Source organism: Acyrthosiphon pisum, chromosome X (assembly GCF_005508785.2).
Source record: "Acyrthosiphon pisum isolate AL4f chromosome X, pea_aphid_22Mar2018_4r6ur, whole genome shotgun sequence".
In the NCBI taxonomy this organism is placed as follows: domain Eukaryota; kingdom Metazoa; phylum Arthropoda; class Insecta; order Hemiptera; family Aphididae; genus Acyrthosiphon; species Acyrthosiphon pisum.
In genome coordinates this window covers 16,596,338-16,617,293 of record NC_042493.1, presented here as the reverse complement: position 1 = coordinate 16,617,293, position 20,956 = coordinate 16,596,338, and the positions used below count along the sequence as shown (strand labels likewise).

The following is a 20,956-nucleotide window of genomic DNA, read 5'->3' as shown; positions in this document are numbered from 1 at the left end:
ATACAGATAATGAATAATTTAAGATTTTTTAGTTTAAAATAATAAAGATACATATAGGCACAAATTGTTTTTAAATTAGCGTTTAAAGTTAAATTTTTACGAAATTCATCAAAATCTCGAAAATTTGCAAATGATTTTAAAATTTTATAATTATTTAGCTAGGTACAAATCACATTTTTATTCCAAAAACCAAATACTACACGTCACATAGTTAGAGTAAAAATAAATTAAAAACCTTTTGACGTAAAGTAAACTGTCGATACGCAACCGAAGCATAAACCAAAAATAAAACGATGCGCAACTGTCTTACAAAAAAGGTCAAAATTAACAATATCAATTATCGATGACCGGCGGTTGGACAAGTATCAAATTATATTATACTATGGTATTGTATTTTACATATAAATTTTACCTATTGTATTACCATTGTATTATGATATTTTTATGATCTATATTATTATATATTTATATTAATACATCTATTTAAGTTAGCAATAAGTTAAATCATTAAGTATTTATTGTATACATAATATATATATTATATACATTGTATTATATAATGGTTAAATTAATAACTGTTATTTTGTGAACACGCGTTAATATTAGAAAAATTTCAGTTAACAAAACTAAAGAAATCACATAGTTAGACATGTATGAAAATATACACCATAGTTTAATCCGATCATTAAAAAATAATTGCTCCCAACTCCCGATCGATTACCAATTTGACCTCCAAATCACAAGCCGTCGTCAATATAGCATGCGACACCATCTCTTGGGCATCGCACGTGAACTCGTTTTGGTATCAGTCTGCTTATCAGTGTATCACGTCTTCTTAAATTAAATCCGCTTATAGCTGCAGCTTACACTTTATAGGTTGGATCAGTGGAGTGTATCATTTTTAAGGAGTAAAAACTAATACAACTTGCCATTTATATAATTATATATAAATATATATATTGGCTATGTTAGTGTGTGATAAGTAAATAATATACATTCACACACCTACAAGTTGTACATTAGCGCATTCCCATTTAAAGAACGTTAGTAAGTATACATAGGTACTCCATATTTCTTTTAATTTTGAGAAGTAATAAAAATTATGTTCTAGATATATGAAGTAGTGAGTTTCATTATTAATTTTTTTTAACGTCATTACTAATTAATTTATTATGTTAATTGTTAATAACGTAGAGAAAAATAAATAAAAAATCGAAATAATATCTGTTGCACATATGTAGTTTTCTTACTCGGGTGAGCGGGCAGCTGTCTTAACGTTTTAGAATATATATTCTTTAGTAACATTGTACGGCAGATGTGTGAGACGGCAGGGGGCTTTCTATACATATAGTATGTATTACTAATGGAATTCAGCTGTTTGGTCGTTATATTATTATTCTAAAATTCTTTACCGAAGGAGGGTGTGACAGTTTAGGAACCAATATTTACCAGGCGGCCGTTCGTTGTAGGCAATTCTTTTAAAACATTGTACCGGAATGACGGGTATCGGCCGCGGCGGTAGGGAAATATGTATCTATACGTATATAATGCTATTTCGAATAGAATTTAGTGTTCACCGTGCTTCTGCTTTCGTTCGATACGTTTTACGGCGAGTGAGTGAAGGCGGCCATTTTTGACCGAATGAACAACGGGTTCCACTTAACGTGATTACATTGAAAATTCTTTGAAGCAGTTTTATTATATTTGATTTTATAAAACGAAAAACCTAAACTAATGAAACTAAATTATTGAAAGAAAATGATATGTAATGACAAATGACTCACTAATGAGTTATGACTAATGAATAATAATTAGTAATGATATAATATAATATTGAAAATTAGTAATTAGTAATTAAATTAAATAATCAAAAATTATTAAATTTTCTTGTGTATTGCAAAAAATGTTTTCACGTTTGCCTATAGTTGTATGCAATTGTTGAATCGTAAATAGTAAACACTGAATATTATAAGTATAAAAAAATTTTGTTTATTGTGTATTTCAGTAATTTGTTAAATTATAAAATGTTGTGTATCTTTAACATTATTTTTTTGAATATAAGTATTCTATTGAACGATAAAGAAAAATTCGATTTTTAATTAAAATCATGATTTATATAAATATATAAGTTATTTTTATACATAACATTATAATACGATCGAGTCTCAATATCTCGAATCCCAAGGGGAATAAAGATAAATTCGATTTATGTATTTATCGAGCTTTAAAGTTAACCTAACTTGACCTCAAACACAATTTAAAATCACTTCATGGGCAAAACCAATATATTCAAGTTTTCAAGGCTTGATTGTGTAGTGAAATAAACCGTTTACAATTTCTTAAAATAATGAATACTATACTATAGTTGTAGCTTTCACAGAAAGTAGCTGACCTTGAATTAATGTATTATCCGTTTCTTTAAACAGTAGTTTTCATTATTTCGTGAACTGATATCACAATAGCCGCGTTCTCCGTAGCAACATTTTACGAAATAATGATAACTACTGTTTACGTGGTAAGAAGTGGCATGAATTAATTCAATGTCAGCCAAAGTCATCAGCTACTTTTCGTGAAAGTAACTATAAATCGTTTTAGGTAAAATTTTCAAATTATTCGGAATTATGTTTACATGATCTTGCCTTATTTTTATTTAAAACTTAATAAATGTATGTGAGTTGAAATTTAACTCTATTTTTGAATTTTAATATAATCTTTTATATTGTAATGAGATTTCAGATTTCTATACTAAAAATAATTGGTATAATGGTATGATTTCATTCGTAATTGATAATTATTCAACACATAATTTTTTATACATAATGATTTAATAGTGATGCGTAAGCGGCTATATATCTAATATAATATTATATATTTGTTAATAATGGCTATACGCAAAGGAGTAATATCGTCCCGCGCAGCGTCTGTGCGGAGAACGCCGACTCGGTGACTTGCATGTGATGCTTTTTTTACACACGTACCAACAACATATCAAATCTACGTTCAATACCTATAACCAATTTTAAAATTTTCATAACTCACTTTAAAATTAATATATCAAAAAAAGCCTATAAGATGCTCTAACAATTATTCTTACACCTTTAACCCATTTTATAATAGGTAAATTGAAAATCCACTCTATATATACCTAATATTAAGAGAAACCACTCAAAGATTATATTTTTGGCATTTGCTATAACTTAGTAATTTAGTATTTAGTTTTAGTGTAATGATAAAAATATGGTATATATCAAATTGTATGGATAAATATAAAAAGTTTCATATTATAAATTATTCATCATAAATTGAAAGGTAGTTTTAAAAAAATGTAGTTTGTTTAATAGGAATTCATTCTGGATGGTTTTTAAAATATAGCAGACTAATAATTATATACGAAATTACTATAGATAGGTACTTATAATTTGAACTTTGATTAGGAACATTACATAAAAACAAACGTTTTTTGGTATAATAATAGGCATAAAATGTATACCTATAAACAGGCCTTTTTAACGGCCGTAAGTCATAACATAAGAAAGAGCTATTAGAGTCATAGAAATGTCTCTTAGTCATAAGAGACATTTTATTATTTTAGACTTGTATTAAATTAAATTTTATTATATTTTAATATGTGATTTAAGTAAGTAATTAAAAATTTTTATGATATAAGATTTTTTACTGTAATTAATGTATTTTTCAATACAATTTTAACATATTTATTCTTAAATTTTGATATATTTTCATTAATTTTTATTTAATTATTTAATTTTTTCCTAGTGTGGGACTTTTTTTACCGGGACTTTTTTTCCGCGATTCCATTATATTATTTTTTTCTGTAAAATGATAATTGACAATTATATTATTATATTAGTATAGTACTATAATAATCACTGGCATTTTAATATTAAAATTAGCTTGCGCATAATTAATAAATACTCGTTTGTGCCGATGACCTGCATCGATGATCCTTAAACTCAGTGTAATAACTGATATTATGTTCTCCGCCCGGGCCGTCTGTTCTAGAATATTATTCGATAACGTTGTTGAAGAGTGCCTGAATGTGTCATAAAGGCATGGGCTATAATATATTGGTATATAATATAATATTATATGTATATCATGTATGTGTTTTACATATCCTTTATTGCAGTAGAATATTCTCCAACAATTTTGAAGGTATGTTTTGCCTCTACTGCGCAGACCGAATTCAATAATTACGTCGGGCGGCCATGTTCGTTCGTTCTAGAATATTCTCTGAACATTTTGTTAACGGTGGGTGTGTGGTAGTGACAGGTCTATAGATTTATGTATAGACAACGATAATAACTTCGTTGCCGAAGAAACTCGATGTTTAACGGGCGGCCATCGTCGCTTTATCGTTTCTTCTAGAATTTCTTCAAAAATCTTCATGAGTAGGGTGTGTGTGGCGGTGGCGGGTGGGTACATGTATATATGTATACTTACACACTAAGTATAGCACTATAACTTGGTTGTGGGATATAGGCATATATATACTATACTGCGTGTACGAGATTTGAAATAATGGTCGTCTCGCGCAGCTGTCGCTACACCGCCCGCCGTTCCCACAGGTAGGTACGCGTGTATACGACCGTTACGAGTATTGCTGGCAGCCGGCAGGTGATGGTGTACAACGATATCGGAGTTTCGGCATTGATGACGGGTGAGCAGTTCGGTGGGTTGTATTGTTCGGGCGGTGCAGGCAGAGGGGAACACCGGTGACCGGGCAGCCGTGTAACCTCGTGTTATTTTAGCTTGGGGCGTTGGCAACAACGTTGCGCATGAGCACCACTTGGCACGTACGCCGTTTTTTAATCCGCTGGTTGCCTACACTGTAGAGCTGCTCGATCGATCGGTACGAGCGGTGCGATGCGCTTGCGCTGCCGGTACTATGACGTCCAATTCTTGAACCGTCGAACCACCGTCGCCTTCCCGACACCCCCGGTTCCACATTCATAAATCATAAAGCAGTACGCACCGGTGTCGGACGCGCGCCCGGCCACTAGCTTGTAGTTATTATAGCTGCTAGTCATTAGTTAGTACTCTTAGTAGCCGTCGCGTTCACCACCATTTTAATATTCAACACCGTTATTTCCCAACGTTAAGATGGGTCACGAAATATCGTCTGAAACATCGTCTGAAACGTCGTCTGAAGGGTCGTCCGAAATGTCTGACGACGATGAACCGGACGATGGGCGTTCCGAAAACATGTGTTCCGACAGTTCGGTAAGCAAAAACTACCATATAATTATAACATTATCACATAGGTAATATAAGAACTTACTTATTATATTACTTGTGTTTGTCGCAATTTACTGATCATAAAAATGGACTGGGTCTCCCTTACACGTAATAATTTTATTATCATTAAATATCTCATAAATAATAATAATAATTATCATCTATATTACAATCTGTTTAGAGCAATTAAAATTATCAAGCTATTTTTGTTATAATAATTAGATCATCGTTATTATAATTTAATTATTTAATTAATATTATCATCGTCATTACTCATTATAATATTATGGTATCATCGTAACATTTGTAATTATAACTACTTGTTAAGTGTTTTTAGTATTCGTACCTATTGTATGGTATTCTAGTAAAAGCAAAAATGTATTTAAAAATTAACGTTATTTTGGCTTTTTAATGGACATAAACATTTTCTGGTTTATAAAAATATAATGGATGATCATAAATTATTGTAATACAGGTTCCCTGTAATATAATATCATATAGATATTTGTTATATACATATTATCGACGGGTTCAAAATTAGATATACCGACACCACTATTATATTTTAATAATAAACCACCTTCGTTAAACTGTCGTCGTTTTACTTGACAACATATTTCGATAGTATAAGAATTATACTGTACTGTAATTTGTTTAAAATGTTTATACCTATACGTATATATTTAATGTTACACGAGTTTTTGTAAAATTATACAGGTTTTGGTGCATAAGAAATAACTGAATATATAGTATTATAGGGGGAGAGGAACAAAAAAAAAAGAGTAAGAGTGAGAGAGAGAGAGAGAGAGAGAGAGAGAGAGAGAGAGAGAGAGAGAGAGAGAGAGAGAGAGAGAGAGAGAGAGAGAGAGAGAGAGAGAGAGAGACAGAGAGAGAGAGACAGAGAGAGAGAGAGAGAGAGAGAGAGAGAGAGAGACAGAGAGAGAGAGACAGAGAGACAGAGACAGAGACAGAGAGAGACAGAGACAGAGAGACAGAGACAGATACATAGAGAGAGAAACAGTGAGTGAGAAGAAAGAGGGACAGAAGAGAGCGTGAATGTGATAGAAAGAGGGAGGACGTAAATGTAAGAGAAAGAGAACGTTTTTATGTGAAGTGTATACGACTATACGAGTGTATAATATCAAAGAGGGTTATGTTATCGAAGTGAACGTTTTTTATGCAAAGAGCCTAAGGTTATCTATCATGTTTTTTGTTGGTTATGCAATGAATATGTGTACGATGTGTAATGTGTTATGTGTACTATGTGTGCGTGTATGACCGCGTTGCTCTTTAATAATTGATATGTCGTTGCCTCTTCGTGTTCGAGTGCTTGTAGATAAAATATATAATTTGATATGTTTGTGCTTTGTGCATCTCGGGTATTCTATCGGCGGTCGTAAAAACATCTGTATGGAGTACATTGTGGCAAGACTGGTTGTGACGAGAGTCTGCTGCAACAATTGTTTAATCCCTTTGGTGGAGTGGGTGAAGGGTGGGAAGGACGATGGCTAGAGCTGCTAGTTTTCCAAAATGGGTTGTTCAAAAATGTAAATTATCTTGTGACTGGGATTCAACCATTTTTAAGGAGTTCAGTGTAGGCAATTTTACAATTGGCATATACATGTTTCCGTAATAAGAGATCATTAGTGTGTGTTACATAGTGTAATAGAATAGTGGAGCGTTACCGTACCGCGTGTTTACGACGAAAACCAAACTTTTTTTTAGTACGATTTGTATGGAAATATATTCTAGACTGAAATGTAGTCTTTATACAATATAATGTAAGTGCGTTATGGGAGTAATGTGAATGATGGATGTGTATCAGAGATATATATAATAAAATATAAGCTAATATCATATAATTAATTGTGTAAATTGTATAATATTACATTTTCAAAACTATATTAATTAATTAAGTTTCCTGTTTTCAAATGTAGTGTACAAAAGAAAAACAATTTATATATTTAGGGCTGGTTATATTTTCGGTATACCGGTAATGACCAATATTTTTGGATTTTGGGGTACCGGTATACTGTGACTCTGTAGTTACCGAAAATAACGTGTACCTACCTACATTTATTATTTATAATTTTTATGTAATCATAAATCATAATGACATAATATAATAGCCTTATCCTTGGTTGGAAACATGTTAACACTTATAAGAGTGAGATCCTGTATTTTACAATGTGCAGGTTATCTGTTTCGGTAATACCGTAGATATCGGTGGTAAACAAATACCTAATACCTTTTTACAAATTTGAAGTACCACCAACACTATAATTTCAGTCACCAAAACTCGCCGGAAGTGTATAATTAATGTATATTACTTACATATTAATATTACTAATAGTGGTAGTGAGGGGGAGCCGTATAATACGATTGTACTTCGTTAATTTTCTTCGTATCATATTATTAAAACGAATGTTCAATATAAAAAGAACATTGGGCCACTGTTATCGCTTAAATTATTTTTGTGAACAATTATAATAATGATATTACAACGATTTTCAGTAGAACTCAATAATAATCGAGTAGGTACCTACTGTAAAACGGTTATAACAAAACGAACAAAGGCGGTAATGATGTAATAGCTAGTCGTTTGTATTTTGAGTTGTTATACTATTATAATTTTCATGAATTAATGTAACGACGACCTAATTCGTCGTCATGTTATTTTAAGCTATGCTTACACGTGTGTGACCCCCAGCTGTCGAGATATAATATTAATGTCACAGTAGCATCGGTTTGGTTGGGTAGAAGTGTGCATAAGCGGGCATAATATACATTAGGTACCATTGTTTCAATAATTATTGATATTCATCATTAGGTACAATATTGTACGTAAGCGCGTTAATATTATAATATTATACATAATTATACATGTCTCTGGCAAGTTCTCCTTAAAATAACGTGGATCGAAAAGTGAAATTTCTTTATACAAATCATCATGACTTTTAAACAGGGCTTGAAACCGATTGAAATAATTTCGGTTTCGGTTTCGATTTTGTATACCGGTTTTTAATTTTTACGATTTCGGTTTCAATTTTTCAATACCGGTATTAGGAAATTTCGGTTTCGGTTTCGATTTTGTATACTGGTTTTGAAATTTTACGATTTCGGTTTCAACTTAACAATACCGGTATTAAGAAATTTCGGTTTCGGTTTCGGTTTTGAATACCGGTTTCTAAATGTTTCGATTTCAACTTAGCAATACCGGTATTAAGAAATTTCGGTTTTGGTTTCGGTTTTGTATACCGGTTTCTAAAGTATTTTCAGGGGGCTATGTCGTCTATACAATTATCATTCTTTGTTCCTTATTGTCAATTGTCATATTATATAGTATTTGCTAGTAACTTTAATTTATGTCATTACTATTTATAAAGCAACTAATAATTTTGCGAATAATGAAATGTTTATCAACAAAATTAATTATGATCTCAATTTTATTATGATTATTAATTATGGGTATTAATGGAATTTACGTATTTAAAAACACGTCAGTTAAAAGAAAAATAACGGTTTCCAATTTTTTCAGATTTCGGTTTTGAATTTAATACCGGTTTCCAATTTTTTTCGGTTTCGTTTTTGATTACGGTTTCGGTTTCGGTTTTAAAACGGTTTATAACGGTTTCGAAAACGGTTTCAAGCCCTGATTTAAAACGATTATTTAAACTTGATACTACCTGATCATATAGATACCACATTAAATACCTGAGTTTTAAAACGAGTGATAGCATTTTCTGGCATTTCATCATGGGTTTTTTCACTAGACATTGATTTTTTTTCCTATATCTATTTTCTAGAAGACAGTTTTCCACCGTATAGTCTAAGTCTAAATTGTTTTTAATAAATTCTTCATTAGCCCAGTCGATAAATGAATTTGTAATATCTACTACTTTATCTAAATGTCTGGATTCTTCTCTTAGAGCATTAATAGAATGTATTATCACTGTATATGCTTGAATAACATTCATTTTTTTGCTTTGTAAATAAAGTGATATAGGTGTGAGGTGAAGTAGTAATAAATATTTGTAAAAAAATATGAGCAGTTAGTATTATTTGTTTCATTTTTTAAAAATACATCAATAAATGCTTTAGCTTTAAATCCTGCATCTTGATTAGACTTGGCTGATTTATATATTTCATGAAGTGTGTATTTACAAATAAACTTACTTGTGGGCGTGAATATGATCCAAAAATTTAATTGAGGCAGCGATCTTTGGCTCACCACCGTGTATCACCAACGAGGTATAAATGTATCTCTTACTATTATTTATCCATACGTTCATTCTTAAATATGATACCATAAAAAATACAGCTAATGAATTAATTAAACCAAATAATGTTGTACTTTGAAAACATACTTGTGTGGTGTCAATCATGACTAAATTTAGAACGTGCGCATAACACCATACATGGGTTTGATCTGAACTTTGTTTATTTAACCAAGCCGAAAATCCATTGTATTGACCTCTCATGTTACTGGCACCATCCGTCGAACTTCTGATGCAGTTATTGACATCCAAATTTAATTCATTAAATACATTACATACAATGTCAGACACATTTTTGCAACCAATTGTTCATTAATTTTAAAAATAATATTTGGATAATATGAAAATTTAAAATTAACTTGACTGTGAATATTATAAATAATATAATTTGATTTTAAGTTAACGTAGACACAAATGAGTTAAGTTAAAGTTAAGTTAATTAAAATAGTGAACTAGTAAATTCAGTTAATAAGTTAAAAATAACTTAACTTTTAAATTATTAACTCGTTAAAACACAGCCTTGCAAATTAGATATTGTTAAATTACAATTTTGATGGACCATTTGATATGAAGTTATTATAACGACTATATATTAAACATTAAAATAATAAGATAGATATAAACAATAGATGAACATAATAAAAGCGGACAAAACAATATAATATGACAAAAGATATGACATAAAAAAAATAAATGAAACAGAAATTATAAACATTAACAGACATTCTTCTTCAATTCAAGAAATAAATATTTATATACTATGTATTTAACATTATTAGTATCGTCTAAAATTAATATTATTTTTAATTCAATAGGCATAGAATTAAAAATTGTCCCAAATAACCTACAAAAAACTGACTAAAAGATTCATTGGCATATTGAATAGAAAAATCATAATTTTATTTTACTTTATTCTAGTTATTATAATGACTATCTAATTTAAAATTCCTTACTAAATACATAATTACAATTTTTTTTTATTAGTCATTTACTGGTAAAACATGGAATTCTTTGTATTTTCATTTGTAGTTATTTTTCTCAATTACATATAATATCATAATATTTTCAAATAATTGATAGGTACATAGAATTAAATACATAAATTGATTAAAATCATTTACGGACCATCTGTGAGGATAGCTTGTGTTGATGATAGAGGGTTATCAGCAGGGCTAGGATTTATATGCAATAAAAAATTTTAAAATATGCATTTCATATACCAAATTATTCGTGTTACAAAAAAAATATTTATTTATTAAAATACCTCAATGGCTGTTTGTCTTAAAATAATATAATTTAGAAATAAAATGTATAATTCACATTAACTACGTGCGTATTGAAATATACTATAAAACATGCATTTTTTACATTCTTATAATCGAAATATGCAATAATATTAATTTTATTCAATATATGCAATAATATGCATTTTATCCAAAACATGCAAAATAAAAATACCACCATTTATCTCATCATTCGTGGACATTACTGACGAAATCAATAATCAGAAGTAGCAAAAAAAACATGATGTTGCATATAAATCCTAGCCCTGGTTATCAGTTTCATAATATATTGATAATTAACTTAAGATTAGACATAAATATATGAACAAATAAAATAAAATCAGATATAGAATAATCATCAATAGATTTGATAACTGACATTTTGGCATTAAAATATTTACAGGTATTGTTTTTTTTTATTTTAATAACAGGCATATGATTAAAATAAGTAGGACCTAGGTAGTCCATGAATCTTTGACCGAAAGATTTTCTGCAATAAATTACTTTAGTGTCATAAGCAATAGATTTTGTTATTTACCATTTCATTAAAATTTATCCAATTATTTAAATTATTTACTACATATAAGATGTCAATTTTTTTTTAATAACAAGTCCACTGGTAGTACAGTAAATGATTTGAAATTTATATTAGTCGAGGCTTCAGAAGATGATTTAAGTAAAGATTGCCGTGATTAATAACTTCTACAAATTATTTCAAGTTATCATAAGCTAATAATAGAATATATTACTATATACTAATTCTTTGAATTAGTACTATCAATCATTTATAAGTAATAAGAATATATTACCATTTGAATAATAGCCTTGACCTTACAAAATGCATACATTGTAATCCTTTATAATTATGAACAAGGAACTGTTGACCAAGTCACAACTTAGCTAAATGTCAGTATTAATATTCATAAAGATGCAGCGACTCGTCTAAATCAAAGGAGTCGACATAATTTTTAAGGAAGCCCAGAGTACAGCATATTCTGTAAATAATGTACCAGAGCAACTTAAATCAATTTAAACAATCAATACAAAAAGAAGAAAGACAATGAATATTTCATTATTTTATTAAATAAATTGAGGGGTGGAAATCCAAAGCGTACTAAGTATTGCCAAAATACTAATTTTTCAGGAGATGCGATATTCTGTATCTTAACATTTCCAATAAAAACAAACCAATTTGAAAAAAAGGTTTTTTTTAATTATTTAATAATATATTATTTATATTTAAAATGATTCAAATGTGTTAAATATTCTAAAGTTATATTTTTAATTTAATTTAAAACAATTACAATTTTTAAAATTAAATTTTAGTACGTTTTGGAATAACATTTTTACTTACCTACATGGCTACATATATGTATACGTACAACCGGGTAAAAGTATGTTTTGGCTTAATATAAAAAATAGTACGTTTTGGAAATAGTTTGTTTTGATATAGTTAAGGATTTGTTCCTATTCTTTTAACATGGAAAATAGGTAGTACAATTTGGAATAAAACTGGAAAAACTACGTTTTGATTTTGTAAATATAATTTTTATGTATGGAAAAGGTTCGTTTTGGATTAACCAGTCATTTTGAATTGCAGATTTGACCTATGAAATAGTATGTTTTTATCTATTCTTATGACGCTAATCGATGTATCAATATTTTTTCCATAAGAATCGATACTTAACTCGATTTTGTCAATTTTGCCAATAGTATGTTTTGGATTTCCACCCCTCAATTATTGGAAAAATAAATTTACATAAAAAATAATTTGTGACATTTAAATAACAATTTATTGTTTAAAAAGTTAGCCAGTCATATAATCTTTTTGATCATGATACATCACTAGATTGGTATTTATTTCCATAAATGTTTGTTTTATTGTAGGATATTTATAGAATATATCAGTGGATATTTTCAATCCTTCACTAAAAAATCATAAACTATCTAAAATAATAAAGTTAAATTAACATTTTTTTAAAGTCTAAAATTATCATAGTAATATTCTTATCATTCAATTCAATGTTATTAGTTAGTATCTAAACATGTAAAAATCCATAAACAAATTAATTTGTTTCTAAATTTATCTCATCTTTATTAGCCTTAAGAGTTTTTTTTGTTATACAAGTTGTTAACGTTTTTTCTTCTAGCATTCTATAAATTTCCTGCCGCTCTTCATTGTCTTATATCCAAACTATTTTAAACCTAAAACAAGTAAAAGATAATAAATGTTATTTATATTATACTATTTTTATTGTTTTTCTTACTTATTTATTATATTCCATCATATTTATTAAATATATTTTAATTTCAGTAATTTTATCAATTTATACTTTTATAATGAATACAAAATTGATTGTAAACTATTTCATTTTAATATTTTATACAATACACCTACATTAAATGTTAAAAACAAGTTACCATAGTTAACATTATACATTTTGTAAAATTGAACCTAGATTAAAAACATCTAGCCTTTACAAGCCTTTCAAATATTTTTATCTTTCAATATGGATGAAAATCTAGTTGCTTTGCCTGCTTAATTGATAGAATCAATGCCTAACGCCATTACCAATGTTAATCATTTTGTAATAAATCCAAGTCTAAGTATTAAAACACTTCCTGGAAATAAAAATATTACTAATTGTTAAGAATTACCAATAAGTAACATCAGATATTATACTAAAATCTTACAAATATTATTTTTAAATGTATTAATTGCAATGCTCTCGTGTAGAGGATCTGGAAAAAAATTTAAATTTAACTTTTGTTCTAATGAATATTATTTGATCTTTTGAAATTGGATTTCAATGATTCTCATTCTTAAAAAATCAAGTTCATCAAAAGTTGAAATTGAAATTATATTTTTTAGAATTATTGGTATTTAGGTAGGTATATTGGGATTTTAAGTTCTGAACAGTGAACAGTGATATGTATTGATGACATGTGTGTTTCTATCTGTAAACATTTTTTATATTAGAAAGAATGCTTTGATTTTTAGCTTTAGTATCTTTTCTAGTGAGGAAATAAATCTAATTGTTACTCTTGAACGCCTAAAATTAAAAGTGGAACTCCAAAACAAATAACAGAAAAGAGTGTGCACCGTTTCACTATTTATTGATAAAACCATATATTGTGAAAAATATTTATTAATTGAAACAAAAGTTGGAAGTTAATAATTATTCAGAAATTTATTATACGAGTATGTAAAAATAAAATAATAAAATACAATAATACAAAATACCTTGATGTGTTTTTTCAAATTACCAGCAGATTATTCTGATACTTCAGCTATAGCTTCGGCACATAAAGTGTATATTATTACCTTATTGGTCAATAAATTTTTGTTTAATAATAATATGGTATAATGCAAATGGCCAGATGTAGTTACAAATTACAACAATGATTTGATAAAATCTGTATTATTACGTTTTTAATTACAGTTTCAAATTAAACTTTTTCGAAGTGTTCCGTACTATCTATAGACATCTAAGACACCAAATTTGATAACAATTATAACTTTTTTTATTAATGCTACCAATAAAAATATTCATTATAAGTTACGACCACCAAGTTATAAAAGGAAATATACCCATCTATTGTCTATTGAAACGATCAAACTAATAAAGCGATAAAATGTTTGAAAACAGATTTATATTTCTCATGTTACTTGAGAACTATTTTTAAATTTTTAAATTTTATCCTATTCCCTTGATTTATAAAATTTCAAAAATTTTAAGTACTTATTTATTTTGTAGAATTCACATAAATAAATAAAAAGTTGGTTAATTTGTTGTAAATCAAAATTAGTGCAAATTCAGATCTATAATAGCAGTAGGTCTTATTTGATAATTATATTAATGCCTAAAGGTATGTACTATGTTAAATGAAAAGTACACAATTTAACCAAAAAAAAAATGTTTTAACTCATTGTTATTAAGACATTAATTTTATTTTACCTTTTTACAATAAAATAGGAAGACGCTGAAGATTTTGACGAAGACAACGAAAACTTAACCTTTTTGCGTGGAATAATTAATCGGCCTTCTCTATTTGGTTTTGGAAGAATGTCATCTATGGAGTCTGCAATTTCAGAACTATACAAATCACCACCGTCACGCAGACAAAATCAACCACTACCGTTACGCAAACAGCAACATCAACTACCGCCATCACACCGTGTATCTTCACCGTTGAATGCCGACTCAGCCACTGCTGATGTAGAAGCCGAAAAAATGAAAAAACTTTTGGAATGGGAGCTGTCAGCATTGGAAGCGGATGACTTGCGATCACATGCCTGGTACCATGGTCAACAGGTGGATCGAACCGAGGCTGAGCGGTTATTACGCCAGTGCGTCGCCGAAGAGCATGGTTCTACTACTGCTACTATAATCACTGAAAATGACACGATTACCCCTCAATCATTACATCATCCATTCGACACCAGTGATTTGGATGGGATGGATGATAGTAGTGATGATAGCAGTGACTCAGATGTCCCTGTTGACGGTGTGGTGCAGTTGAAAAGGCCCAAGCGGCCGCACCGACCCCGGCGGCATTTCTATTGTTTCTTAGTTCGAGACAGTCTGAATGTCCGGCCACCGGGCCGATACGTTGTGTCGTGTTTGCGGGTTGACAAGTACGAAGATCTTGAGACCGGGGACAAAAACATATCCCAACGCTGTCATGACGATGAGCAGCGACGTAAGATTCGGCGAAAACAACAAAGGAGACGGCGAAAGCAGCACCGACATCCGGTGTTGCATTTTGTCATAAATGAGGTATGTGATACATGTTATACTTAATTTAGGTAATATTTATTTACTGATTTTTTTCTGATTATTTTTTTGATTCTGGTACAAAATTAGCAAGAACGTATAACACTTTGAAGAATTACTTACTGGTTTTTTAAAATGACTGATAATTTATTTTATCTAAATTTCTTTTATAAAGATTATGAAGACAACAGTAATTGGTTTCCTTTATTTTTTTTTTTATTCAATGAAGTTTATTAAGTTGTTGAAATATTCGATTCAAATTTAAAAAAAATGTTGACATCACTTAATTGGTAAAACAAAATAAGAAAAATCATGACAGAAATGTATACTCTTGGTATTTTACTTTTATATAAATTCACACATCTGTACTTATTATGACATTATCATGACTCATCGAATTCTAATAAATGGGTGAAACACGATTGCGGACGATCATTATAAAACAAAAGGTATTATGTTGCACCCAAAAAATGACACGACTGTGGTCGAAATTTAATGAAACGTTGCCGAGTTGTGTGACGCAGTCTACCAAGCCCAACAATTATCAGTTTTATGAAAGTTCACAATAATACAATTAAAAATTGAAAATCAAAAAAAGTAAAAAACAAGCGTTCAATATAATAATATAATATAAACATTTTAGAATTCCATCTTTCCGCTGTCGTCTAAATCGATATTTACCACGTTCTGATAAAATAATTTAAAAGTCTTCCATAGTTTAAAAACACAATATACACTATATACGGCTATATGTAGACAACGAGGTTGCAGCCATTACTGCAGTATTTAACAAAAATTCTTGTAACTGCATACTAAACTTAATACGCTCAGAATTTCCACATTCCCACATTATCGAAGTATTATTTATAAATTTGGCAACATGTTTCCGCAATAGTGTAATATTCGGGGGTCCGCTGATAAACTATAATCGTTCGCAATCGTGTTATTTAAAGGGTCGCCCTGATAAGAACCGTCCGCAGTCGTGTATCACTGGAATAAATAAGCTACGTTAATAATTTACCTAATTTAAAACAATGACTGATAGACATAAAATAGCTAAACTCTATAGGCTATAGAGAATATTAGGCAAATAAAAGTGAACTAAAACAGTAATAAATTGTCCATCATAATCAAAACAGTTCAGTCCTAAGAATTTCTGTTCCATTGTTGAATAATAAATTGCATTATACTCAAAAACAAATTCTATAAATTCCACCAAAAATGTTGAATGATAGTCAAATTTACATTTTTAAAGGAACTACAAAATACATAGAACAACTCTTTTATATAGTCTCAATAATTAGTTATTCATAATATTTGACTATTGCCCTTTTTGATTAGTTATTTCATTAAATGAGTCATTTAAAAATGAAAATAATAAGAAAAATACATCGTTGTAAAAGTTCGACATAAATTATTTTGCTTGGGACTTACAACATTGATTTAAACAAATTATTTTTAATGTTACTAATTTTCCTTAACTGACATGCATTTTTTAGTTAACTGAACTCTATTATACGAAATTGAAATCTAACTCTTCGGGATGGCTATATTAATAAATAATTATATAATATTTCAAGCTTAAAAGGACGTCGTACCCGCATGTGTTATCTCCGTCTTACTAACGTACGACATAGCAAATTTTCGTCCGCTAGTTTCAATAGGGTGCTGTCATTTTTGATTTTAGAGTGAATTGACCTATTATCAAACTTTTAGGTAACAACATTATATGTGCCCTCTCGTTGGTTTTTTTCGATATTTTAATTTTTAAGTGAGTTATCAGTATGTAAAATATTAATGTTTGAAGATGCTTATAACTCAATTAAAATTAAAATATCGTAAAAAACCGACGAGAGAACACAGATAATGTTGTTACCTAAAAGCTTAATAATAGGTCAATTCACTCTTAAATCAAAAATAACAGCAACCTATTGAAACTAGCGAACGAAAATTTGCTATAACGTACGTGTGTAAGACGGAGACAACACATGCGGGTGCGACGTCCTCTTAATACATATTATTTTAATGTTATATATATAAATAGTTTTGTTGTCGTTCCTCAAATTATAGATAATCCTACAACCTGGAACAGTATATGAGCGATCGCAATTCAGTTTTGGGGAAACCTTACCCTCGATGACTACAGCTATTTCAACTGCTGTTGTAAACAACAACGTTGGGCTTATTAACGACCAACAACAATGTCAACCAGGATTTGATAGTGTGCCCGATCTGATCAGGTATTATGTTGGCGGTGCTGATGACAATGCTGTACTTTCTTATGGAGGTGGAAACGATGCCGTTGTAAGTGGTAGTATGACACTTTCTCGAACAGCGCAATCTGAGGTACGAATTAGGTATCCATGCAACAGGCGTCGCCCACTGATGACTGACAACTCATTGACTGAAGCTGAATCTCCAAATACTCTCCCGAGTACGATGGAAAATTCTCGGTTGGTGCGACAACGTTGCCGTACTTTAGCTACGGCATCCACCCACACTGAAGGACTACAGGTATTATCCACTTCTCCTGGTAGGGAAACAGAAGCGTCAACATCATCTCAAAATACAAACCATCGACGCCATTCGCCATCGCCACCTCCTCAAACTTCAAAGTGGATGCGCGTGCAGTCTTCATCTAGGTCGTCAGTCCGAAGAACTCCTTCAGCGACCGTAACTTCAGCAACAGTTACATCAGCTACGTCTTTGAAGCCTTCTTCAGCAGCAGGATCGGCAAATCAAACTCAGTCACAACCATTGACATTATCTCCTTGCCGCCCAAGAATTGATCCACAATTATTAATCACTGGATCCACATCAGGATCACCAGATCCGTCAGTCACAACTCTACCGCGTTTGTCAAGATCCCCCCAGGACCTCTTAAAAATTTTTCCAAGCCGTTTTAAACCTGGAATCGCATCAACGTCAATGGGCTCGTCAATTAAAACTTTACCACACCAACCAAAATCATCTTATCCACTTCCTTCAACCTCTGGATCTTCATCATCATTATCATATGAACGTCCTTCAACGTCAAGGTCAATATCAAATTCGGACCAATCAAGTTTTTCACTACGACGTACGCCATCATATCCAGGTATGCCATCGGGAAGTACTCCACATTTGACAATCTCTGATTTATTATCATCACCGTTATCTTCGACGGATTCATCAAGGCTTTCACGAAGTATATCCAGAACTAATTCATTAAGTCGTGAATTTAGTGAACCACGGTCCAGTGTTTTCGGTATTAATGCGATGGGCAGGAATGAGGGTGTACCAACACCCGCCATCAATATAGATTCCCCTGGGATACCATCTTCAGTCAGAGAGTCTTTCAATGCGGCTGCGGTTAATTTACTTCCCTTGCCTTTTCAGGCCGAAATAGTGTCATCATTTCTCCGAATAAAGGTACGCAATGGCTTTCGGTGTAAGCTGACCAGGGCGAGGCAACCTCAGTATTCAACTCCATTCGATAGGCATGGTAGGCCAGAATCCCGTCGGTATGAACCCGAAAGACCCCGAGTTCTTACTAACAACCAGAATACAACGATTTCCTCGGAAAATGAGATCGGTGACGAGGAACTAGAGCTACTGCTTTCATCAACTTCCGATTCCCCATCCATTTCAACATCCACGTTAAAAGATGAAGAGGTAGACCGTAATAGAAATGGAAACGGACAGTTAGTCGATCGTCAGAAACTAGAAAGTGCTATAGAGCAACCCCAACAAAATGAACGCCAATTCACAGACAGGCAGGTTGTAAATAGCCAAAGGAAAACCCGGGATGAGGAGGTCCAAGAGGTTGAGAATCCGATGCAAAATGTAAAGGTGAGGCATAAAAGTGTAGAAGAAGAGCATACACGTCTTGATGATTGGATTGATACAAAGGTAGATCAAAAACAAAGTGATGAGCAGAAAACTTTGGATTCTAACGTGGAAAACTCATCGGAAGCATCTGAAAATCAGAATTTTCGGAAATGCCGCACTCGTTGGACTAACCCATTGCGTCAAGGATTAGTTGACATGCTGGAACAGCCACATTTGGATCTCCAGAATGGACAATTGACTCAAATTACGGAGACACAAGACTGTGATCCCCAACAACGAAGTTCGCGGCATATACAACAGACGCTAAATGAAGAACGGGAGGTTGATCATACGATAGAGAGTATGGATACAGAACTACATAGAAGCATTCCAGATACAGAAACCAGACAACTAGCAACGTTAACTAATCGCACAAACCGGGAAGCCACAGTTTCCCCAGCTCAAACTGGTGACACTAGGAGTTCTACTAGACTTGTAAATCGGAACTTGAATGGAAACAGGATGAGGCGACATTATAGTATGCGAACACTTTTAATCCAGGAAAGAAACGCTCAATTTGAGCTAGAAATTATGCAGCGGCATATGCAGAACCTTAATAGACTTTTGATCGCTTCGGAAAACCACCAGTTGCCGACGGGGGGCGACCTTCCGTCGGCAGGGAAGTACCTCAGAGAACAAGTGATTCCACCGGGAGAAACCCAATTACGAGTCAATCAGGAAGGCGAAGGCGCCCCCGTGACCAAAGCCGACCAATCGAATACAACCGCCGTCGAGTACAGCACCGACCCATCCGGCCAAGAAATAGGTACTTATTTTGTTGGTGTCGGCAGTATTGGGTACAGGCTGGCTTGCGATTACGTAAACATCAACCCTCGAATCGATAACCATAACAATTCATTCGACAAAAGTGATACTCAACATCTCAACACCAACAATCTTGACAGGATCCATCATAAAAATTATAAACACCAAGGCAGCAAACAACAAAGCAATAGCTACAATAGTTTAGTTAATGACAACATCGAAGCTGGAGCTGATTATGAAAATATTATTTCTCACAACACTGATGATACCAATGATTGTAATTACGAAAATATAGGTAAAAAAAATGATGAAAAACGGCAGCATCGAATTAATAACTTTAACGGAGGTAGTACAGCAGTTACTGCCGCCTTGCGTGCCGTCCACCTGGCGATAATTGGTGATCCTGACGACAATAGTGGAGCATCAGTGGGTACGGGCAGACTAGCAGCCGCCTTGTGTCGTGCTGATGGTCAGGTTACCGTACTACCATATCGACGGAATTTTACTAAAAGTGAACAAGTTGGTCCACTTTTGAGTACGTGTCCGCTTCAACTTTTGGGTCAACCAGGACCAGCGGGACGGCGAGCTCGTCTTGATGTCATAGAAAGGTATGACATTTTTAATAGTTTGTATGTTGTAAGGTGGTTTTTCCAGTTATTTTCTAAGGAAGGTTATAGAAAAAATTATTATCCTTAGTGCATGAAAGTAAATGTGCATTATAGTGCGT

The 20,956-nt window shown here is 31.6% G+C and overlaps 1 protein-coding gene across 2 annotated transcripts in view; it reads left to right on the top strand.

The window, feature by feature from the left end:
• LOC100572622 overlaps positions 1-20,956 on the top strand; it is a 44,681-nt gene that overhangs the window by 17,217 nt on the left and 6,508 nt on the right. Inside the window, exons 1-3 of one of the 2 annotated variants that reach the window (XM_003242519.4) lie at positions 3,903-5,241; positions 14,794-15,597; positions 17,665-20,837. In XM_003242519.4, the coding sequence (XP_003242567.1) occupies positions 5,122-5,241; positions 14,794-15,597; positions 17,665-20,837 (4,097 nt within the window). In that variant the 5' untranslated portion in view covers positions 3,903-5,121. Of the gene's footprint in view, positions 1-3,902; positions 5,242-14,793; positions 15,598-17,664; positions 20,838-20,956 lie in introns of those variants that run through there. The other variant, XM_016802131.2, reaches the window with a different exon arrangement.